Raw genomic sequence first — 18791 nt, forward strand, 5'->3', positions numbered from 1 at the left:
AGGAAGAGCTAGCCATTTGGATGCAGAATTAGCTGAAGATAGAAGTCTGGGGGTGGTGATGGGGGGTTTGCTTTTCAGACTGGAGGCCTGTAACCAGCAGTATGCCATAAGGATACCATAACCACGGTTTTCCGTAGCTTATATAAATGATTTGGCTGTGAATGTAGGAGATATGGTTAGTATGTTTCAGGTGATACCAAAATTGTGGACAATGAAGAAGATTAGCTCAGAGTACAACGGGATCTTGATCTAACGGGCCAGTGTGCTGAGGAGTGGCAGATGGAGTTTAATTTTGATAAATGTGAGCTGCTGCATTTTCGAAAGGCAGATCAGGGCATGATTTATACACTTAACAGTAAGGTCATAAGGAATGTTGCTGAACAAAGAGACCCCAAGAGTGCAGGTTCATAGTTCCTTGAAAGTGGAGTCCGAGAAAGACAGGATAGTGAAGAGCAAAAACAGAAATTCCTGGTAAAGCTCAGCAGGTCTGGTGCCATCTGTGAAGAAAAAAGAGCTAACGTTTCAGGCCAGAGACCCATCCTCCAACCTGATGCTAGCTCAGAAAATGTTTGGTTTATATTGCAGAAAATAGGGAGGGAGATGGGGTAGGGAGTAAATTATAGGATAAAACCTGAAGAGAGAGAAGACCAGTTGGATAAACAAAGGAGTTGATAACAGTCTGCCTGGGAGTGTAAATAGCTGTTAATGGTGACTGTTAGTGACGAACATTGGTTAGTGTGTAACGGCTGGCTATGTGATAACAAGGCCTGGTGTGCAGGGTAGGGGGCTGGGACATGGGAGAGTTTGTGCCCTAAAATTATTGAACTCAATATTGAGTCCAGAGGGCTGCAGGGTTCCCAAATCGAAAATGAGGCATTGTTCTTCCCGCTTATATTGAGCTTCACTGGAACACTGCAGCAAGCCAGAGACAGAGACATTGGCCAGGTAACAGGTTGGTGCGTTAAAGTGGCAGGTAGCTCAGGGTGTTTCCTGCGAGCAGTACGTGGATGTTCTGTGAAGCGGTCACCCAGGCTATGCTTTGTTTCCCCAATGTAGAGGAGACCACACTATGAGCAACGAATGTATTAGACTAGAATCTGGGAAGCATAGGTAAAGTGTTGCTTCACCTGGAAGGTATGTTGGGCCCTTTGATACTGGGGAGGGGGGAGGTAAATGGGCAGGTGTTGCATCTTTGCTGGTTGCAGAGGAAGGTGTCGCGGGGCTTTGGAAGAGGATTTGGGGATGAAGGAAGGGTGTCCCAGAGGTAACGGTCCCTGCAAAAGGTGGACAAAGGAGGGGAGGGGAATATGTGTCTGGTGGTGGCATCTCGCTGGACGTGGCGGAAATGGCATCTGATGATCTTCTGGATGTGGATGCTGGTGGGATGGTAGGTGAGGATAAGGGGAACCCTATTGCTGGTGCAGGAGGGAAGAGAAGAGATGAGGGCGGAAGTGCTGGAGATGCGTTGGCCCTGTCGACAAGAGAGCTGGGGAACCCTGGGTTGAGAAAGAAGGTGGATGTTTTGGAATCTTTACAGGAAGTGGGGTGTGAGAATGTATAGCCCAAGTAGCAGTGGGAGTCAGTGGGTTTATAGTGGATATTAGTGAACAGTGTCCCCAGAAATGGAAACAGAAATGTCAAGGAAGGGAAGGGAGGAGTCAGAGATAGACCAGGTGAAAGTGAGGGCAGGGTGGAAATTGGAAGCAAAATCGATGAACTTTTCCAATTTCAGATGAGAGATGGAAGCAGAACTAATGGTATCATCGACGTATCAGGGAAAGAGTTGTGGGTGGGGGCCGGAATAGGAGTGGAACAAGGAATGTTCCACATACCCCATGAAGAGACAGGCATAACTGGGGCCCATTTGGGTACCCTGGCCACCCCTCTGAAAATGAGAGGAGTTGGAAGTTCTTGAGAGTGAGGACAAGCGGAGAAAGGGGTGGTGGGTGGGTACGGTTCAGGTCTTTGCTCCAGAAAGAAACTGAGAGCCATAAGACCCTCCTGGTGGGGAATGGACGTGTAAAGGGTTTATGCGTCCATGGTAAAGAGGAGACAGCTAGATGTTTTGAAACTGGTGTAAGGCATCAGAGGAATCACAGATATATGTGGGTAGGGATTGGACGAGGGGAGAGAAGACTGAGTCAAGGTAGGAAGAGATAAGTTCTGTGGGGCAGGAGCAGGCTGAAACAATGGGTCTGCCTGGACAGTCCTGTCTGTCGATTTTTGGAAAGAGGTAGAAGTGAGCTGTGCAGGCCTAGGAGACTATCACAGATATATCTGTGATCCTGGGAGGATTCACAACTGGAGGGATGAAACTTCAGTTGGAATCCATGTGGGGCGAGTCTGAGCCAGAGGCAGTCACTGAGGAATGTGATATGGTTGTGGAAATGAGTTTTAGCAAATACTTAGTCAAACACCAGGAGTGACAGTGAAATTAATGTCGGTGAACAAGAAGAAAGATCGGAACACAAATTCTATCGGAGAGAGGAGCAGAACTTCTTCAATTTAGGCATGCCTGGAATGGTTCTGGCAGTGAGTTAAATACTAAATAAAAACCGAAAGAACTGTGGTTGCTGTAAATCAGGAACAAAAACAGAAGTTGCTGGAAAAGCTCAGCAGGTCTGGCAGCATCTGTGAAGAAAAAAAAATCTAAACACTTTCAGGTTGCTTATTGAAATAATCCTGTGATTTTTTTTCACAATGCTGTCAGACCTGCTGAGATTTTCCAGCAACTTCTGTTTATGTTCCTGACTAGAGGGCATCGGTTTGAGGTGAGAGGGGAAAGATTTAAAAGGGACCTAATGGGCAAATTCTTCATGCAGAGGGTGGTGCATGTATAAAATGAGCTGCCAGAGGAAGTGGTGGAGGCTGGTGCAATTACAACACTTAAAAGGCACCTGGATGGGTACATGAATAATGTGTTCAGAGGGATATGGGCTAAATGCTGGCAAATGGGACTGAAGGGTCTGTTTCCATGCTGTACAACTCTGATTCCATGACTCTATATGGGACAGCTTGCTTGAGTATCCACATGTGAAACCACCTAAACACTTTCAGGTTAATTATTGAAACAATACTACCGCAAAGGGTAGCTTTGAATGTTTCAGAACAATGCTGCCTTTCAAAGAGAAATGCTGAGATGTTGCCGCTTGGCTGTACACAATCCACAGTATTATGAAATAGAAGTACACTTTGACTAATTGTTTGCCCATAAACTATTTTCCTGAAGATTAATGATTTCTGACGATATCGGACAAAACAAAATAATGGAAAATATGCACTTTCTTAAAATAACTTCAATGAAATAGGGTTGCTGTATTCATGAAACAGTCTGAATCCCTGCATTCCCCTCTGATGTGGCCTTTGCATTTGAATTCTATTTTGTTCTTTATCCTCTTGTTACCATTTCACTTTGTCCGGCTCTTATAAAAGTAACTGCTTTCATTGAAATTCTGGGCTCCAAGCACACCACAGTATAAATGTAGGGCCATTGCATTAAATTAAAACATAAATAGAAGGCAGCAGATGTCACTGCTTTGGTTTTCATCTTTTCCTTAACAGTGATTTTCTCTCTAGGTGGCTGCAGTTAACATTGCCTTTGGCAGCTAGTAGCCTCAATGCTGTAATTTGATGCTTCGCAGACTGGGCAATGCATGAAACAAATGCTGTGTTTTGATGAGTTCTTCACCTCATTTTCATTATGGAGCATGGCTAGTATCACAACACACCTACCTCATCTGTTTTTGCCTCATAATTTTAATCACTCAATTTTTTGGCAGTTTAATACAACAAATAATTGTTTCCTTTCCCTGAATATTGACAATGAATGCAATCTGTTCCTTTCCGGTATGTAAATCATTTGATCAAATAAATCATGGATGGCTTGTATGAGAAATCTCTTGTTTACTGGGAGAGAAGGAAGGAATAGCATCTAACCTTTTTTGCTTATTATTGATTTGGTAACCTGGATTGTTAAATAGTTTGCTCAATATTCCACACATTGCCTCAATGAATACTTTCTTTTTAAGAAAGAGGGTTTAATTAGACTTTCGTATTCTGGAAAGTATTTTGTTACATAAGGAATTACACAGCAGGTTAACAGATGTACACTATTATTGATTAATATAAGACTTGCTTTCTGCCTAAGTGCACATACAGAAGAAATATTTCTAAAGTAGTTGTAGTTTTATGGAATTGCCTCACGTCTCCAAGAGTAACAAATTTACATTTTGCAGGCATTTTACTCATTCACTCAAATAGTTCTGAAGAAGGGTCACTGGACCCAAAACATTAACTCTGTTTCCTCTCCACAGATGCTGCTGGACCTGCTGAGTTCTTTTCTAGCAATCCAGGATTTAATGTTTAGCTTAAAAACAACATAATCTTGCTTCCACAAAGTTTTATGATTACAATGGAAGGGACAGTCTAAGAACATTTTTTCAAACCAACCTGTCCAGATAAGTTACAATACACCTCTGGTGCAGGCAGGACTTGAACCCAGGCCTTTTGCCCAGAGTGGTGATGATCTTATTGTTGCAGCTGCAGTTGTGAATGTTCCAAACCCTGTTGTACTTGCCCAGTAGATGGTGACAAATCTATGACAGGGTCTGGAATTCAGCTATTTATCATTGACACTTTGCAGAGTCTGATTCCTCTGTAGCCAGTGGCTGGACCAGTTGAATAACTGATTTAGTCTTGACCTCCAGAAAATTTGGTATTTGGGGACTCAGCACTGCTAAACCGATTGAGGATCAAAGAGAAACAATGAGGGTACTTTCATATCTTTTTGATGGCCATTACCTGGTACACAAGTGACATGAATTTATTTTGGCACCTGCTGGAGCAAATCCTAGATGTATCATAACCTACAATTGACTGGCAGGGGCTGTATCATTATCAGAGGTACTGAATAAAGCTGAGCACTGTTGGAAGGCAGTTCCTGACTGTGGAGGCTAAGAAACTCAGGGAATAAATATTGATGCCTTGAAAACAGTCCACATTACAGTGGAGGAGGCATTGGAAGTTATAAAAAGCTGGCTAAATCTCGAGGACCTGATCAAATGTATCCCAAAACATTGGCAGTTAGAGAGAAAATTGCAGAGAACAGAGAAATTTGTATCATCTACAGCCACGCTAGAGGACTGGAGGGTGGCTAATGTTGCGCCTTTATTTAAGAAAGGCTATAAGGAGACGTCTGAGAACTGTAGATCAGAGAGCCTCACATCGTTGGTGAGTTCGTTGTTGGGGGGGTGGGGTTGGTTTCTGAGAGACAGGATTTACTTGCATTTGGAGAGGAAAGGACAGAGTGTGAGAAATTATATCTCACAAATTTGATTGTGTTTTTAAAGATGTAACCAAATGGATTGTTGAGGGCAGAGCAGGAAGCATTGTCTGCATGGACTTTAGTAAAGCCCTTGACAAGGTGCCACATAGTAGGCGGCTTATAGCGTGTTGGTCAGTTAGTTCAGATAGTTAGAGAATGATGCTGATAATCCCTATAGTGACCAGGTCTGTAGGTGTCTAGCCCCAAATTTAATGCTTCATGTTGTCACTTTACACTTGTGCACCCTTATCTTCTTGGAGCCATGACTCGGTTATTAAGGTAATGGATTTGAAATCTATCAGGGTGATCAAGTGCTGACTGTGTTTCTCATTGTTGTGGGGTGGCACAGTGGCTCAGTGGTCAGCACTGCTACTTCCCAGCACCAGAAACCTGGGTTCAGTTCCAACTACAAATGCCTGTGTGGAGTTTGCACATTCACCACATGTCAGTGCCTGTTTCCACACTGTAGGGATTTTTTATTCTATGTCAAGTTAAATCATGTGGGATTCAGGGAGGGCTTCACGGTAGGAGACAGATGGTGATGGTGGTGGAGGGCATCATTCACTGTTTTTGCCATTTATGTAAATGATTTGGATGAGAATGTTTAGTAAGTTTGCAGATGGCACAAAATTGGTGGTATTGTGATCAGTGAAGAGAGTTATCTAAGATTACAAAGGAATTTTGATCAGTTGGGTAAATGGACTGAGAAGGGGCAGCTGGAGTTTAATTTTGATAACAGTGAGTTGTTGCATTTTGGTAAAACAGTTAATGGTAGGGGCCCTGGTTAGCATTGTCTAAACAGAGTGACCTAAGGTTTCAAGTAGGTTATTCTTTGAAAGCGGTGTCACAGGTAGGTAGGATGCTTGCTTGCCTTCATACAGGGGTTGGGCTGTCATGTCAGGTTGTGAGGCCTCTTTTTGGGTACAGCTTGGCCTGCTGTAGAAAGGATTTGATGTATTATTCTCATATGTACTGAGATACAGTGAAAAGTATTGTATTATGTGATAACCAGACAAATCGTACCTTTAGTAAGTACATTATTAAATTGGAGAGGGTTCAGAAAAGATTTACCAGGATGTTACTGGGACCAGAGGGTTTGAGTTATAAGGAGAGTCTGGATAGCCTGGGAATTTTTTTCACTGGAGCTTAGGAGGTAACCTCATAAAGGTTTATAAAATCATTAGGGGTGTAAATAAGGTGAATAACTAAGGCCTTTTCCCTAGGGTGGGGAAGTTCAAAACCGGGGGACATATTTTTAACGTGAGAGGAGAAAGATTTAAAAGGGACCTAAGGGGCAACTTTTTCACACAGAGGGTTTTTCATGTGTGGAATGAACAGCCAGAAGAAGTGGTAGATGCAGGTACAGTAATGATATTTAAAAGCTATTTGGACAGTTGCATGAATAGGAAAGGTTTGAAGAGATATCGGTGAAACGCATGCAAGTGGGACCAGTTTATTTTGGGATAACTTGATCAGAATGCATGAGTTATACGGAAGGGTCTGTGCCTGTGGAGCAGATGATGGTAATGTGGACTTTTAGTCTGAGGAACTGTGCTACCTAATCTACAACAGCAAATACAATTTTGCTTTGTCAAGTAATGGAAGGTTTCCCTGTTGAGCCCCATTCGCTTCAATTTTGCAAACACTCCTTGATGCAAAGTTGAGGTACCAAACACTGGTGGATTGTGCTGAGGGTAGACTGTTGTCAGCAATCGTCCTTCCTAATCTTTTAAAATAAATATTAAGCAGACTAAACAGCCCCTGATGCGGTACTACAATTAAAGAAATTCTCATGTTTGTGCTGAGTCTAGGGGTCTATCTAGCTGGGAGTATGGATGGTAAACTATGACTGAGTTATAATGAAAAGAGATGTTTATCTTTCAGAACAAGATAGCAATAGGTACAAATTCTGTTATCTAGGTTTGGCTTCTCATGATTTGTTAAATTATGCCTGAGATGATATTTTTCACCTGGGTACCTGTGATCGTCTGTTATTTCTTCACCCATAGATTTTGGGATCAAATTTGGTGGCGCTTGATGTAGTTTAAATAGTAACCTGTTCAGAATCTGTGCCTTGTGTGTCATCTTCACAATGCACATTTTGTTCAAACAAATCTTTGCACTCAACTAGCTGAAGAATTGTGTTTTAGAGTGTAAAGCTCTTTTCCGCAAGTTGTTGATGAGGTTGAAGGTCTTCCTTTATCATCCATGGTTGTCTTATTTGGTGAACTGGACATTTTCACAATCTCAGTTTTTTTTCGGGAGGTCTGTTTTGTTCTTGTCACTGGTACTGAATTCCTTTTTGGGACATGAGGAATAAAAGTGTTGCTCTTGAACTTGTGTTGGCTCATAATCCATCATCAAAATCAAATCCATTATTAGTTTGTTCATTTGGCAGCTTTGCCAAAATTCATCAATAAGTTCAAGAGGATTGTACTGCTCATTCTTGTTCTGAATGTTTGCTTCTTCTGGCTAGCCCATTGCTGATTGTTGTCTTCTGAATTTTCTTCAGTGGTGACTGGTGTAGTGGAAATGTTTTCCATTCCTGTAAAGTCTACATCTTTACTGCTGACAGTATGAAACAACTTTCTTTTGTCAACAAGGCAGTTGTAAGAGGATAACGAAATGTGAGGCTGGATGAACACAGCAGGCCCAGCAGCATCTCAGGAGCACAAAAGCTGACGTTTCGGGCCTAGACTCTTCATCAGAGAGGGGGTGAGGAGAGGGTTCTGGAATAAATAGGGAGAGAGGGGGAGGCGGACCGAAGATGGAGAGAAAAGAAGATAGGTGTAGAGGAGAGTATAGGTGGGGAGGTAGGGAGGGGATAGGTCAGTCCAGGGAAGACGGACAGGTCAAGGAGGTGGGATGAGGTTAGTAGGTAGGAGATGGAGGTGCGGCTTGGGGTGGGAGGAAGGGATGGGTGAGAGGAAGAACAGGTTAGGGAGGCAGAGACAGGTTGGACTGGTTTTGGGATGCAGTGGGTGGAGGGGAAGAGCTGTGCTGGTTGTGTGGTGCAGGGGGGGAGGGGACGAACTGGGCTGGTCAATTGCAAGAAGATGTTTCTTTTTGGACTTCGCCATGAGTCTAGGAAAGCCAAAGGAATCTTCTACCAGTTGTACCTTGTTTGTTTCTGCACTAATTGTTCTCCTGGAACTCGTTGAACTCCTTCTGCTACCTCAAGGACGTTGAGGTCAAAACTGTTTGCAGGCTTAAAGTGTTATTTGCAAACTCTGTGTGTATTTTCAACTCTTTCTTCTGAGAGGTGTTTGTGTTGCTCACAGCAATGCATTGCTGTTTAGAATCAGAAGTCACACGACACCAGGTTTATTTGAAATCACAAACATGCCGAGGGTCCGTCCCCATGAAGGCGGCCTCAACCGTGATTTTGGGTTCATGTCATGCTACATGTGACCCCACCACACTATTCTGTGTCTGTAAAATCTTCCTTGCTGTCACAGTTCTGACACCACTCATTATCTGCTTTTTGTTTGACATGTGCTTTTGTTGGCTTGTCACATGTATCTGTACAGCATCATACTCTTGGCATAAAAACATAGAAGATAGGAGCAAGAATAGGCCATTCAATCTCTCGAGCCTGCTCCCCCATTAAATATGATCATGGCTGGTCATTGAGCTCAAAACCCTAATTCCACCCTCCCGTTCCCAGTTAGCCATAAAAGCCATATCTACCTCCTTCTTGAAAACACATAATGTTCTGGATTCAACCATTTCAATGCATTCCACAGGCTCACCACTCTCTGTGTGAAGAAATTTCTCCATATCTCAAAATGTTTACCCCCAATCCTTAAAATATGACCCTGGAGAACATTCTTCCTACTTATAAATTGTCCTGTTAGAATGTTATAGGTTTCTATGAGATCCCCTCTCACTCTTCTAATCTCCAATGAATAAAATCCTAACAGACTCAATCTCATCTAATATATCAGTCCTACCATTCCATGAATCAATTTGGTTAACTTCACTGCACTCCTCCTATGGTAAGAACATCCTTCCTCAGATAAGGAGACCAAAACTGCACATAACATTCCAGGTGTGGCCTCATGAATGCCCTGTACAATTGCAGCAAGACATCCTTGCACAAGCATACTCAGATCTCGTTCAGCATCCTCCTGTCTCAATTTACAGCCATTCAAATAATACTCTGCCTTCTTATTTTTGCAACTAAAGTGCACAACCTCATATTTATCCACATTATACTGCATAGGCCATGCATCTGCCCACTCGCTGAGCTTGTCCAAATGACACCGCAACATCACTGCATCCTCCTGACAGTTTACCCTTCCACCCAGCTTTGTGTCATCTACAAATTTTAGGATATGACATTTAGTTCAGTCTATGTACTAAATCAATAACATTAATTGTGAATAGTTGGGTTCCTAGTACTGATCCTTACAGTAGCCCACTGGTCACTGCCTTCCATTCAGAAAAATGTCTGTTTATTCTGGCTATTTTTTTCCTGTTTGTTAACAAGTTTTCCATCCAATTCAATGCACTATTGTCAATCACATGGACTTTAGTTTCACGCATCAATCTCTTATGAGTCTTTGTCAAAAGCCTTCTGAATATCCAAATAAACCACATTCACTGACTCCCCTGATCAACTTTACTACTTACATCCTCAAAGAGTTCCAGTAGATTTGTTAAGCATGATTTCTCTTTCATGAGTCAATGCTGACTGTGTTGGATTCCACCATTGATTTTGAAGTGCAGTGCTGTAAATTCCTTGATAATGGACGTGCAATTTTCCCGTTGCTTACCTTATGAAGTGGTTAGGTATTGTTGCTCTCCTGTGGTGAATTTGTTCTTCTCTCAGGATTTATTCTGGCTTTTCTAGTTTCTCCTTCCCAGCGTAATTTGTACAGCTTTTGCTCGTCAAATCATGTTTAGACCGTAATAAGTCTGACCAGTGCTAATTCCAACAGTTCTGTCTTTTGTGAATCCTGTGCCCAAAGCTCCATAGGCAATTCTCTACCATTCCGCTGTGCATGGTCTTATTTACAGTCTTCCCTGGATTCTAAACTGGTCCTTTAAATCTTGCTTTTTCAATAATGTTATTTTGCTGTCTAAATAGAGTAATTATCAATTGCTGTCCAAAGTTCTTCAGAAGTATCTGTGCATCACTTTACATCATGGTGAATTATGTCATCAGCTGAAAGACCTGTCAAATATAACTGTAAATACTAGTTCAGCTTGAGGTTTATTATTACATTTTAAGAACTGTTTTCTCCCAATCCAGTGTTTGGCCCATCTCTGACTTTAAATGTTAATGGTGATATGAACCCCCTGACAGTTCTGGTGAAATATTTAATCCTGTCAAGTTATTTTTCATGGTGTCAGCATAATGGGTTATGCTAGTATTTAAATCCAATCACTAATTGTCCTCAAGGTTGTTAGCTGATTTTTTGAACCACTGCAGACCAGATAGTGTATGAATGCTACAGGGGAATGAGTTCTAGGCCTATTGGAGGAAAACCTGCAGGTGCTGGTGTTCCTATGTAACTGCAGCCCTTGTGTTCTAAGTGCAAGAGGTCACTGGTTTTGAAAGTGCAGTTAAAGAAACCTCTGAGAGTTATTGCCATGCATCTAGATGGCATTCTCTGCTGCTTTCGAAAATGGAAGGTGGAGTAAGGGAATGTTTGTGGATGCCATGTGTTTCCTTATCCTGGACTGCCTGGGTCTGCACTCCCCCAGATAAACAGTGAGTATTATGTCACATTCCTGACTTGTGCCATACATTTGGCGGGTTGGCTCTGAGAAGTCAGGCAATAAGTTACTCACCCACAATGTTGTGCCGAACATAACGCCAAATTAAGCTAATTCCTTCTGCCTGCCTGTGGTCCTTATCCCTCCATCTTTGCATATTCGTGCTTTTATCTAAAAGTCTGTTAAATGCCCCTGTCAAATCTGCTTACACAACCACCCCTGGCAGTGCATTCAACATTCCTGCCACTCCGTGTAAAAAACTTGTCCTCGCATCTCCTTTGATATTAATTACTGTTGGTAAATCTGTCACATCTAAAATATGCCCTGTCCTGTTAACCTGAAAAACGTAATGATTCAGCAGTAGGGAAATGCAATGGCCTTAAAGCTGATCTTGCATTAAATCAATAATGTTTTAATTCGCTTTAAGCCTCTTCAAACTTTTGAAATCCTATAGTAGCAAAGTTGGAGAACATTCTTTGTCTGCAAACTTTCAAACTGTATTAAAGCAATGATGCATTATTTTATACTAAATCTTAATTCTCTATTATGGCAATGCCACAGTGTTTTACAACAATAAATTTGACTGTATAGCAATATTGTTTGTACAATATATAGGAGGATTTTCTTGCATTTTTGTTCAGTCTCAATGGTTTCCTGCCTTCAGGAGATCTGCTCACATTCTGCAGCCAAGATGGAGGTTTCTTGCTATTTTACAGCAAGGTGGACATTTTTCTTAAATCTAAATTATAGTGCACACAATTTTTAAAATAAACTCATGACTGCAGCCTTACTAAATCTTGGTCCTGAAATGATGTTTTATGTTGTGAACATCCTGGTTTTGGCACAATGTTAAAGTGTCTTCTATCTTCCATTAGACTCTGTTAAAAATATTTTAAATTCCCTTTTTGTCACCTTAAATGTATTCTGTAATATTTCCACTACTTGGCTTCCTTATAAATTAATGTTCTGGCCCCAATTCTGTGCCTCTTGGAGCTTGCTTGGTGCCTTGGCAATGCTAGTTTTAACGAGTAAGTACCTTTTTCAGCCTTCTATCCTTTGCAGCCTAAGCTTTTGTGCCATTATTTTGAAGTTTTATCCCCTTGCTTATTGGGGTTTCTAACGATAATGATGCAACTCTGATCTACTCCCACTGATCATTCTTTTGTTGGGAATCTGTAATTTCCAAATCTGGCTATTTTTTACTCTCTTCTTAGCCAATTGTTTTTCCTGCACTTCTTACCATGCCTGAGACCAGGAAAATATAAAACGAAGAACTGTGGGTGCTGAAACAAAGTCAAAAAGTGCTGGAAAAACTCAGCAGGTCTGGCCATATAGCTGTGGAAAGAGAAACAAAGTCAACATACCAGGCTCAGTGACCCTTCATTAGAACTTGACAGTCCTTCTGATTTGTCATAAAGCAGCAATGTTCTTGGCAGAAAATTTCCCTTCCGAGATTTTCTTCCCTCTTCTGGTTCCAATAGATTTGTTTTCACTGTTGTTACCTTCAGGTATTTGTGCAACAATCCTACCTATGATCAGAGATAATGGGAACTGCAGATGCTGGAGAATCTGAGATAACAATGTATACAGCTTGATGAACACAGCAGGCCAAGCAGCATCTTAGGAGCACAAAAAGCTATTCTGATGAAGGGTCTAGGCCCAAAACGTCAGCTTTTGTGCTCCTAAGATGCTGCTTGTCCTGCTGTGTTCATCCAGCTGCGCACTTTGCAATCCTATCTCTGATTACCATCTCATGTTGCAGAAACAACTACTGGCTTAAGGTTGGGATAAAGTGCTGCCACTAAACCTCCTTTCTTCCATTTTAAAGTCACGTGCTAACTTTCATAGCTCCTAAGAGGCATCTTCCTTGCTGTGCTAAAGACTATTTAATTGGCAGTGATAAAAGATAAATTGCTCTTGAGTCTTAATATGAAAAGGCACTTAACTTTCACAACAAGATGTAGTTTATTGCCTGATAACAATAGGTCCAACTTACCCTGGCTCATCGAGTTACACAGCAGTGAAACAGACCCTTCAGTCCAACCAGTCCATGCCGAACATAATCCCAAACTAAAATAATCGCACTTGCCAGCTCCTGGCCCATATCCCTCCAAACTTTTCCTATGCATATATCCATCCAAATGTCTTGTAAACGTTGTACCCATATCCACCACTTCCTCAGGAAGTTCATTCCACACACGAAGCACCCTCGGTGTTTACAATTTGCCTCATGTCTTTTTTAAATCTCTCTCCTGTCACTTTAAAAATGAGTCCCCTAGTTTTGAAATTCACAAATTAGAGAAAAGACAACCACCATCCACTCTATCTATACTTCTCATTATTTTATGTACTTCTACCAGGTTATCTCACAACCTCCTACCCTCCAGTGGAAAATATCCCAACCTATCCAGCCTTTTCCTATAACTCAATCCTTCCATACTTGGCAGCATCTGGTAAATCTCTTCTGAACCCTCTCCAGCTTTATAATATCCTTCCTACAACTGTGTGACCAGAACTGGACACAATACTCCAGAAGAGGCCTCACCAATCTCCTGTACAACCTCAACATTACATCCTAACTCCTATACTCAAAGGGCTCAGCAATGAAGGCAAACGTCCCAAACGCCTTTTTAAACCATGAGATAACAAGGTGTAGAGCTGGATGAACACAGCAGGCCAAGCAGCATCAGAGGAGCAGGAAAGCTGACGTTTCAGGCCTAGACTCTTCTTCAGAATGTCATTTTCTAGGCCCGAAATGTCAACCTTCCTGCTCTTCTGATGCTGCTTGACCTGCTGTATTCATCCAGCTGTACATCTTGTTATCTCAGATTCTCCAGCATCTGCAGTTAATACTATCTCTGAAGCCTTTTTAACCATCCTGTTTACATGTGATGCAAGCTTTAAAGAATAATGTGTCTGCAACCTTTGGTCCCTCTGTTCCAGAAAAACAACCCAAGGCCTTATCATTAATTGTTTCAGTCCCACCCTTGTTTGTTCTACCAAAATGCAATACCTTGCATTTATCCAGGTTGAATTCCATCTGCCATTTTCGGCCCATTGGCCCATTTGATCAAGATCCCTTTGTACTCTTAGAAAACTGTCTTTACTGTCTACTATGCCGCCAATTTTGGTGTCATCTGCAAACTTAGTAACCGTGCTTTCTATATTCTCATCCAAATCATTTACATAAATGATAAACAAAAGAGGATGCAGAACCCATCCCTGTGGAACACTGCTGGTCACGGGCGTCCAGTCTGAAAAGCAACCTTCCACCGTTAGTCTCTCTCTCCTGCCATTAAGCCAATTATGTATCCAATCATAATGACTGTAACCAGCCAGGCATGATGGATTTGTCTCCGCAGGGACTCTGTTCTCAATTACTCTTCTCCTCACAAATATCTTGAGACATTATCAGATTGTTGAGGTTTGATGCAGCTTCAGCATTAACTTCTTTCAGAACAATTACTTTATACAAATGGAACAATACTCAATTGATGCTGTGATAATGTTGAAAGTACCCATTCTTCTTTGTCACATTCTTTGTGTTGACATTGCGGCTATGCTGAAGTCTAGAGCTGAATTGCTGTGACAATCTTTATTTCTGTTTCATCCCTTGCACATTAAGCATATTTTTCTCATTTTTGTTGATGCATCTTCTCTGCCTCACTGTATGTTTTCCCTCTGTCAGTACAACTGTCAGCCTCACACTCCATCCATCCCCTAGCCCACTGCCACCATTGGACCCAATCATTGCTAGTTGGCAGTGTCTGAATTCTTTTGCAATCTGAAACCTAAACCAATATCGTTATTGATTAAATCCAAGAAAAGTTGCTGACACTTATTGTCTTCCACTGCAAGAATTATCCCTATTCAGACGTGTTTATTTTCAAAATCATTGTGATAGAATTCTTTATCCCTCCAATGAAAAAGAGGAAGTAATTATAGATTTGCATTAACCCAATAAAGGGACATTGGGTGTGCTGTTTCTGTAGGCTATTAAATTTTTACCTGTCAATTGTTCTCATTAACAGTGTAACCAAGGAGGTTAGTGATAATTCTCACTGTTATGTAGGATGACTGTTGTCATTAATTTGTCTTTGATTCCTGGGGTTTGCATGGGCTAATCCTAGGACGAAGACTTTTTTTTTAATAAAGGGGTCCTTCACAATTATAGTGCTACTCTTTAAATTGTGTCCCAGAATTTCTCTCCCTGACTGACACTAATAAGCCCAATTGTTTTCTTGACAGATGGCAAATATTGTTGCTTCTGCTTCCTGTGCGGTGCTGGCAGTTCTGGTGATGTGTGCTCAAGGCCATGGTGGACAGGGTAAGTTGTAAACAAAGTTTCCTTTAACTTCTCATTCCCACATTTTTTGATAATCAATCCTACTTGAAGGAGGAAAGAAATGTCATCCAAAATTACAGAGAGATGGCAAAAAGATAGCAACTGCGTTTCCATGCCCAAGTGGCTACTGTTTGAACTGGAGCCTAAATTGGTGAGCTGGTAGTGCTGCTGTATCCAAATCTGCCCTCACAGTTGAATCGCATTAATTAATAATTAAACTTGTCAATGGATTGGTAAATAGCTGTTTCTATCAATAATCAATAAATTACCCTTGTGTTTGTACCTAAATAAAAGGACTACCTTTGGGGAAACACATCATTCCTTATACAAGTCAAGGTGCTATTTTATTCTACTTTGGATCATATTTCTCCAGTAAAAGCAAGTTAATCATCTTGTCTATTTTAAATTCTAGAATTGGGTAAGTTGTGAAATAATTTTGTATCTGTATCTAAAACAAAAACATCTTGACATTGTCATTATTTTTGATTTTTACACAAGGCTTTGACTCTTACTAGTTGCTGGAGGAATCAGAATTTAGATTTTATTCTGAGAACTTGAAATATTGTTTGTTTATTCAGCTCTATACAATAGCACCTCAAGTCCTGCTTTTCGATTTGTGAGCTTTCCAATAGAACTGTTGACACTGATTTAGTACGTTGCAGTATTGTGAAAATAAAATTCCACAGTCTTATCTAAGCACAATTGTGTACATTACAATATTAAAACAAAGTTAAAGCATTCCATGCCAACTCTCTGTCATTACAGAACATGCTAGTAATCATTTCAAGTTCACCTTTAATATATATAGGAACGTGGAGGTAGATGATTTGAATCCATTGAGCCAATATTTCAACTCACAATAAATATCACCCTCCTTTATTTTACAAATAATTTATCCAATTCTGTCTTGAATTTGCTCTGCCTTTTTTGATCACTTCAAACTTTGGGGACATGTTTCTTGTGGAATCTTTTAAAAACATTGGCCTGTAACTGTTTGACACATTTTTAAGATCTTAGATACTTTAATTGGCAAATATAAGTTTTCTTTCCACCAGAGTGTTCATCTTCCAATTCGGGATCCTCTAGTCACAACTCACATCAAATCTCAGCTATCAGCACATGTGCTTTTCAGAGAATTGCTTTCAATTACAAAATATAGTGTATGTAATTCTACACATGAAGTTAGCCAGGCTTCACGTGGTAACTTGGTCCATAAAATTTGGAAGTGGAAGTAGTCCATTCAACCCATTCAGTCTGTTTCACCATTCAGTGAAATTGTGGCTATGAATAATCCTTGAAATCACTTTCGTGCCATTTCCCCATAATCCATCCTTGCCTTGCTGATAAATGTCTCTACGCCTGTCTGTGGTAAAGAATTCCATAGATTTGCCACCCTCAGTGAGAAGAAATTCCTGTTTTAATTCTCTGTTTTAAATGAGTGACCCCTTATTCTGAGATTACACACTCTGGTCCTAAACTTTCCCATAAGGGAAAACAATCCTTCTGCATTTACCCTGTTAAGGTACTTTTTATGTTTTATATCTCTGAGAAAGGTCACTGCCATTCTTCTAAATTTCAATGAGTCCAGGCCCGATTTATTCAACTTGTACTCACAAGACAGCTCCTCCATACCCAGGATCAATAGAGCAAACCTTCACTAGACTGCTTTAAGTGAGGTATATCTTTCCCTAGAAAAAGGGCCAAAACTGTTCACAGTATTTCCAGTGTGGTCTAACTAGGGACTTGGATAGTTCTCGTAGGCCCTCCCTACATATGTACTCCACTTCCTTCAAAATAAAGGCCAACATTTACTTTACCTTCCAGATTAGCCACTGAACTTCGCTGCTAGTTTTTTTGTCATTTATGCATAAGAACCCCAGATCCTTCTGTGTCGTACCTTTCTGCTGCCCTTCTCCACTTCGATAATATTCAACTTTTATATTCTTCATGCCGAAAGCCTCACAGTTTCCCCATTATAATCCATCTGCCAATTTTTTTTTCCCCATACACTTAATCTATCTTTGTAACCCTCTGCAGACTCTTTATGCCTTCCAACCTATTTTTGTGTCATTCTCAAGCCTAGTTATAATATATTCACATTGTTCATCCAAGTCAGTAACATATATTGTAAATATTTTTGGATCTAGCGCTTTGGCACTCTACTAGTCATACTTCACCAAACTGAAAATGCTCCACTTATCTAAATTCCATCTTGCATTAAATAGGCAATTGTCTGACTTCCAATATCTTATTAACCTAATGTGCATTACCTTCTCAAAGGCTGGAATTGAACCTGGGTCCCTGCTGCTATGAGGCAGCAGTGCTAGCCACTGAGCAACAGTGCCACCCCTAGATATCTTGAAACAAAATTAGGATTAAGTCAAAATTAGAACTGGAATAATGCAGTTGTTGTTTGAATGACAGTAACTGAAGATTTAGTTCCTGAAGCAAACTGTTATCTCATCAAAAAGTAAAAATCCTAGTTTCCCTGAAGGATTTGTTGATGTATGGAAACAATGCTTCATGCAAAACTGACCCCTAGAGGTCATGAAGGTTCCAGCTTGATTTTCTCTACCATGATGATCTTAGATGTGAACCTTTGCCTCTTATCTTGTATGAGAGAAGGGGAAAGTTAATCAGGATACACATTGTCACGTGCATTCTGTTGATTCTTGCCTATATGGACTTGACATAAGGTTAGAATAAGGAATGATACTGCTCACCTATAAGGGAATAGTTTATCTACAATCCCCACCTTGGATGTGAAGCATTCCGCAACTGATTCAACTGATCTAACATAATTGATTCCTCCTTCTTGAGATAGCAGAACTTTAGTATGAAGACAGTTTGGATTGTTTAGAACTATATTCACTGGAGTTTAGGAGAATGAGAGGAGATCTCAAAAGAAACTGTACCATGTTGGAGAATGACCTGTGTCTGTGGCCTCTTCCAATAACAATCAGTACTTTTACAGCAATATGTTAATTAAAAAGGCACTGAAGCTGAAAACACAAGAGAGTAGCCGGCATTTTTGTCGGTAAACAATTAGTTACAAAGAGGCTGCAGTTGTTTGATGCCACTGGAAAAGTAACCCAAGCTACTGCACTGGAGACATGAGTCCAAATCCCACCATGACAACATGGGAAATTTAAATTCTGTAAAGCAATTAAGTAAGTGTGAAATAACAATCTAGTTTCACTAATGGGTTCTGATGACAGACTAGTGATTACTAATCTTCATTAATGTGCTTCTCTCACCAAGAGTGCACCCTGTGTCTTTGTTACCCTCAGTGCCCCTTCCAAGTGGTGTTCAACATGAGGTACTGAGGGAGGGAGTGGATGGCAATAGCAGGACTTTATTCTTATTTCAAAATTTTACTTATTATCTCATGAGATGTGT

At 40.8% G+C, this 18791-nt stretch overlaps 1 protein-coding gene across 5 annotated transcripts in view; it reads left to right on the forward strand.

Moving 5' to 3' along the window:
* The window catches only part of cntfr (ciliary neurotrophic factor receptor), a 380088-nt gene that overhangs the window by 129975 nt on the left and 231322 nt on the right, over nt 1-18791 (forward strand). For all 5 annotated transcript variants that reach the window (XM_059649256.1, XM_059649278.1, XM_059649273.1 and 2 more), the window contains one exon: nt 15296-15374. In XM_059649256.1, the coding sequence (XP_059505239.1) occupies nt 15296-15374 (79 nt within the window). The remainder of the gene's footprint in view (nt 1-15295; nt 15375-18791) is intronic.

The sequence above is a fragment of the Stegostoma tigrinum genome, chromosome 1 (genome assembly GCF_030684315.1).
Source record: "Stegostoma tigrinum isolate sSteTig4 chromosome 1, sSteTig4.hap1, whole genome shotgun sequence".
NCBI classification, from domain to species: Eukaryota; Metazoa; Chordata; class Chondrichthyes; order Orectolobiformes; family Stegostomatidae; genus Stegostoma; species Stegostoma tigrinum.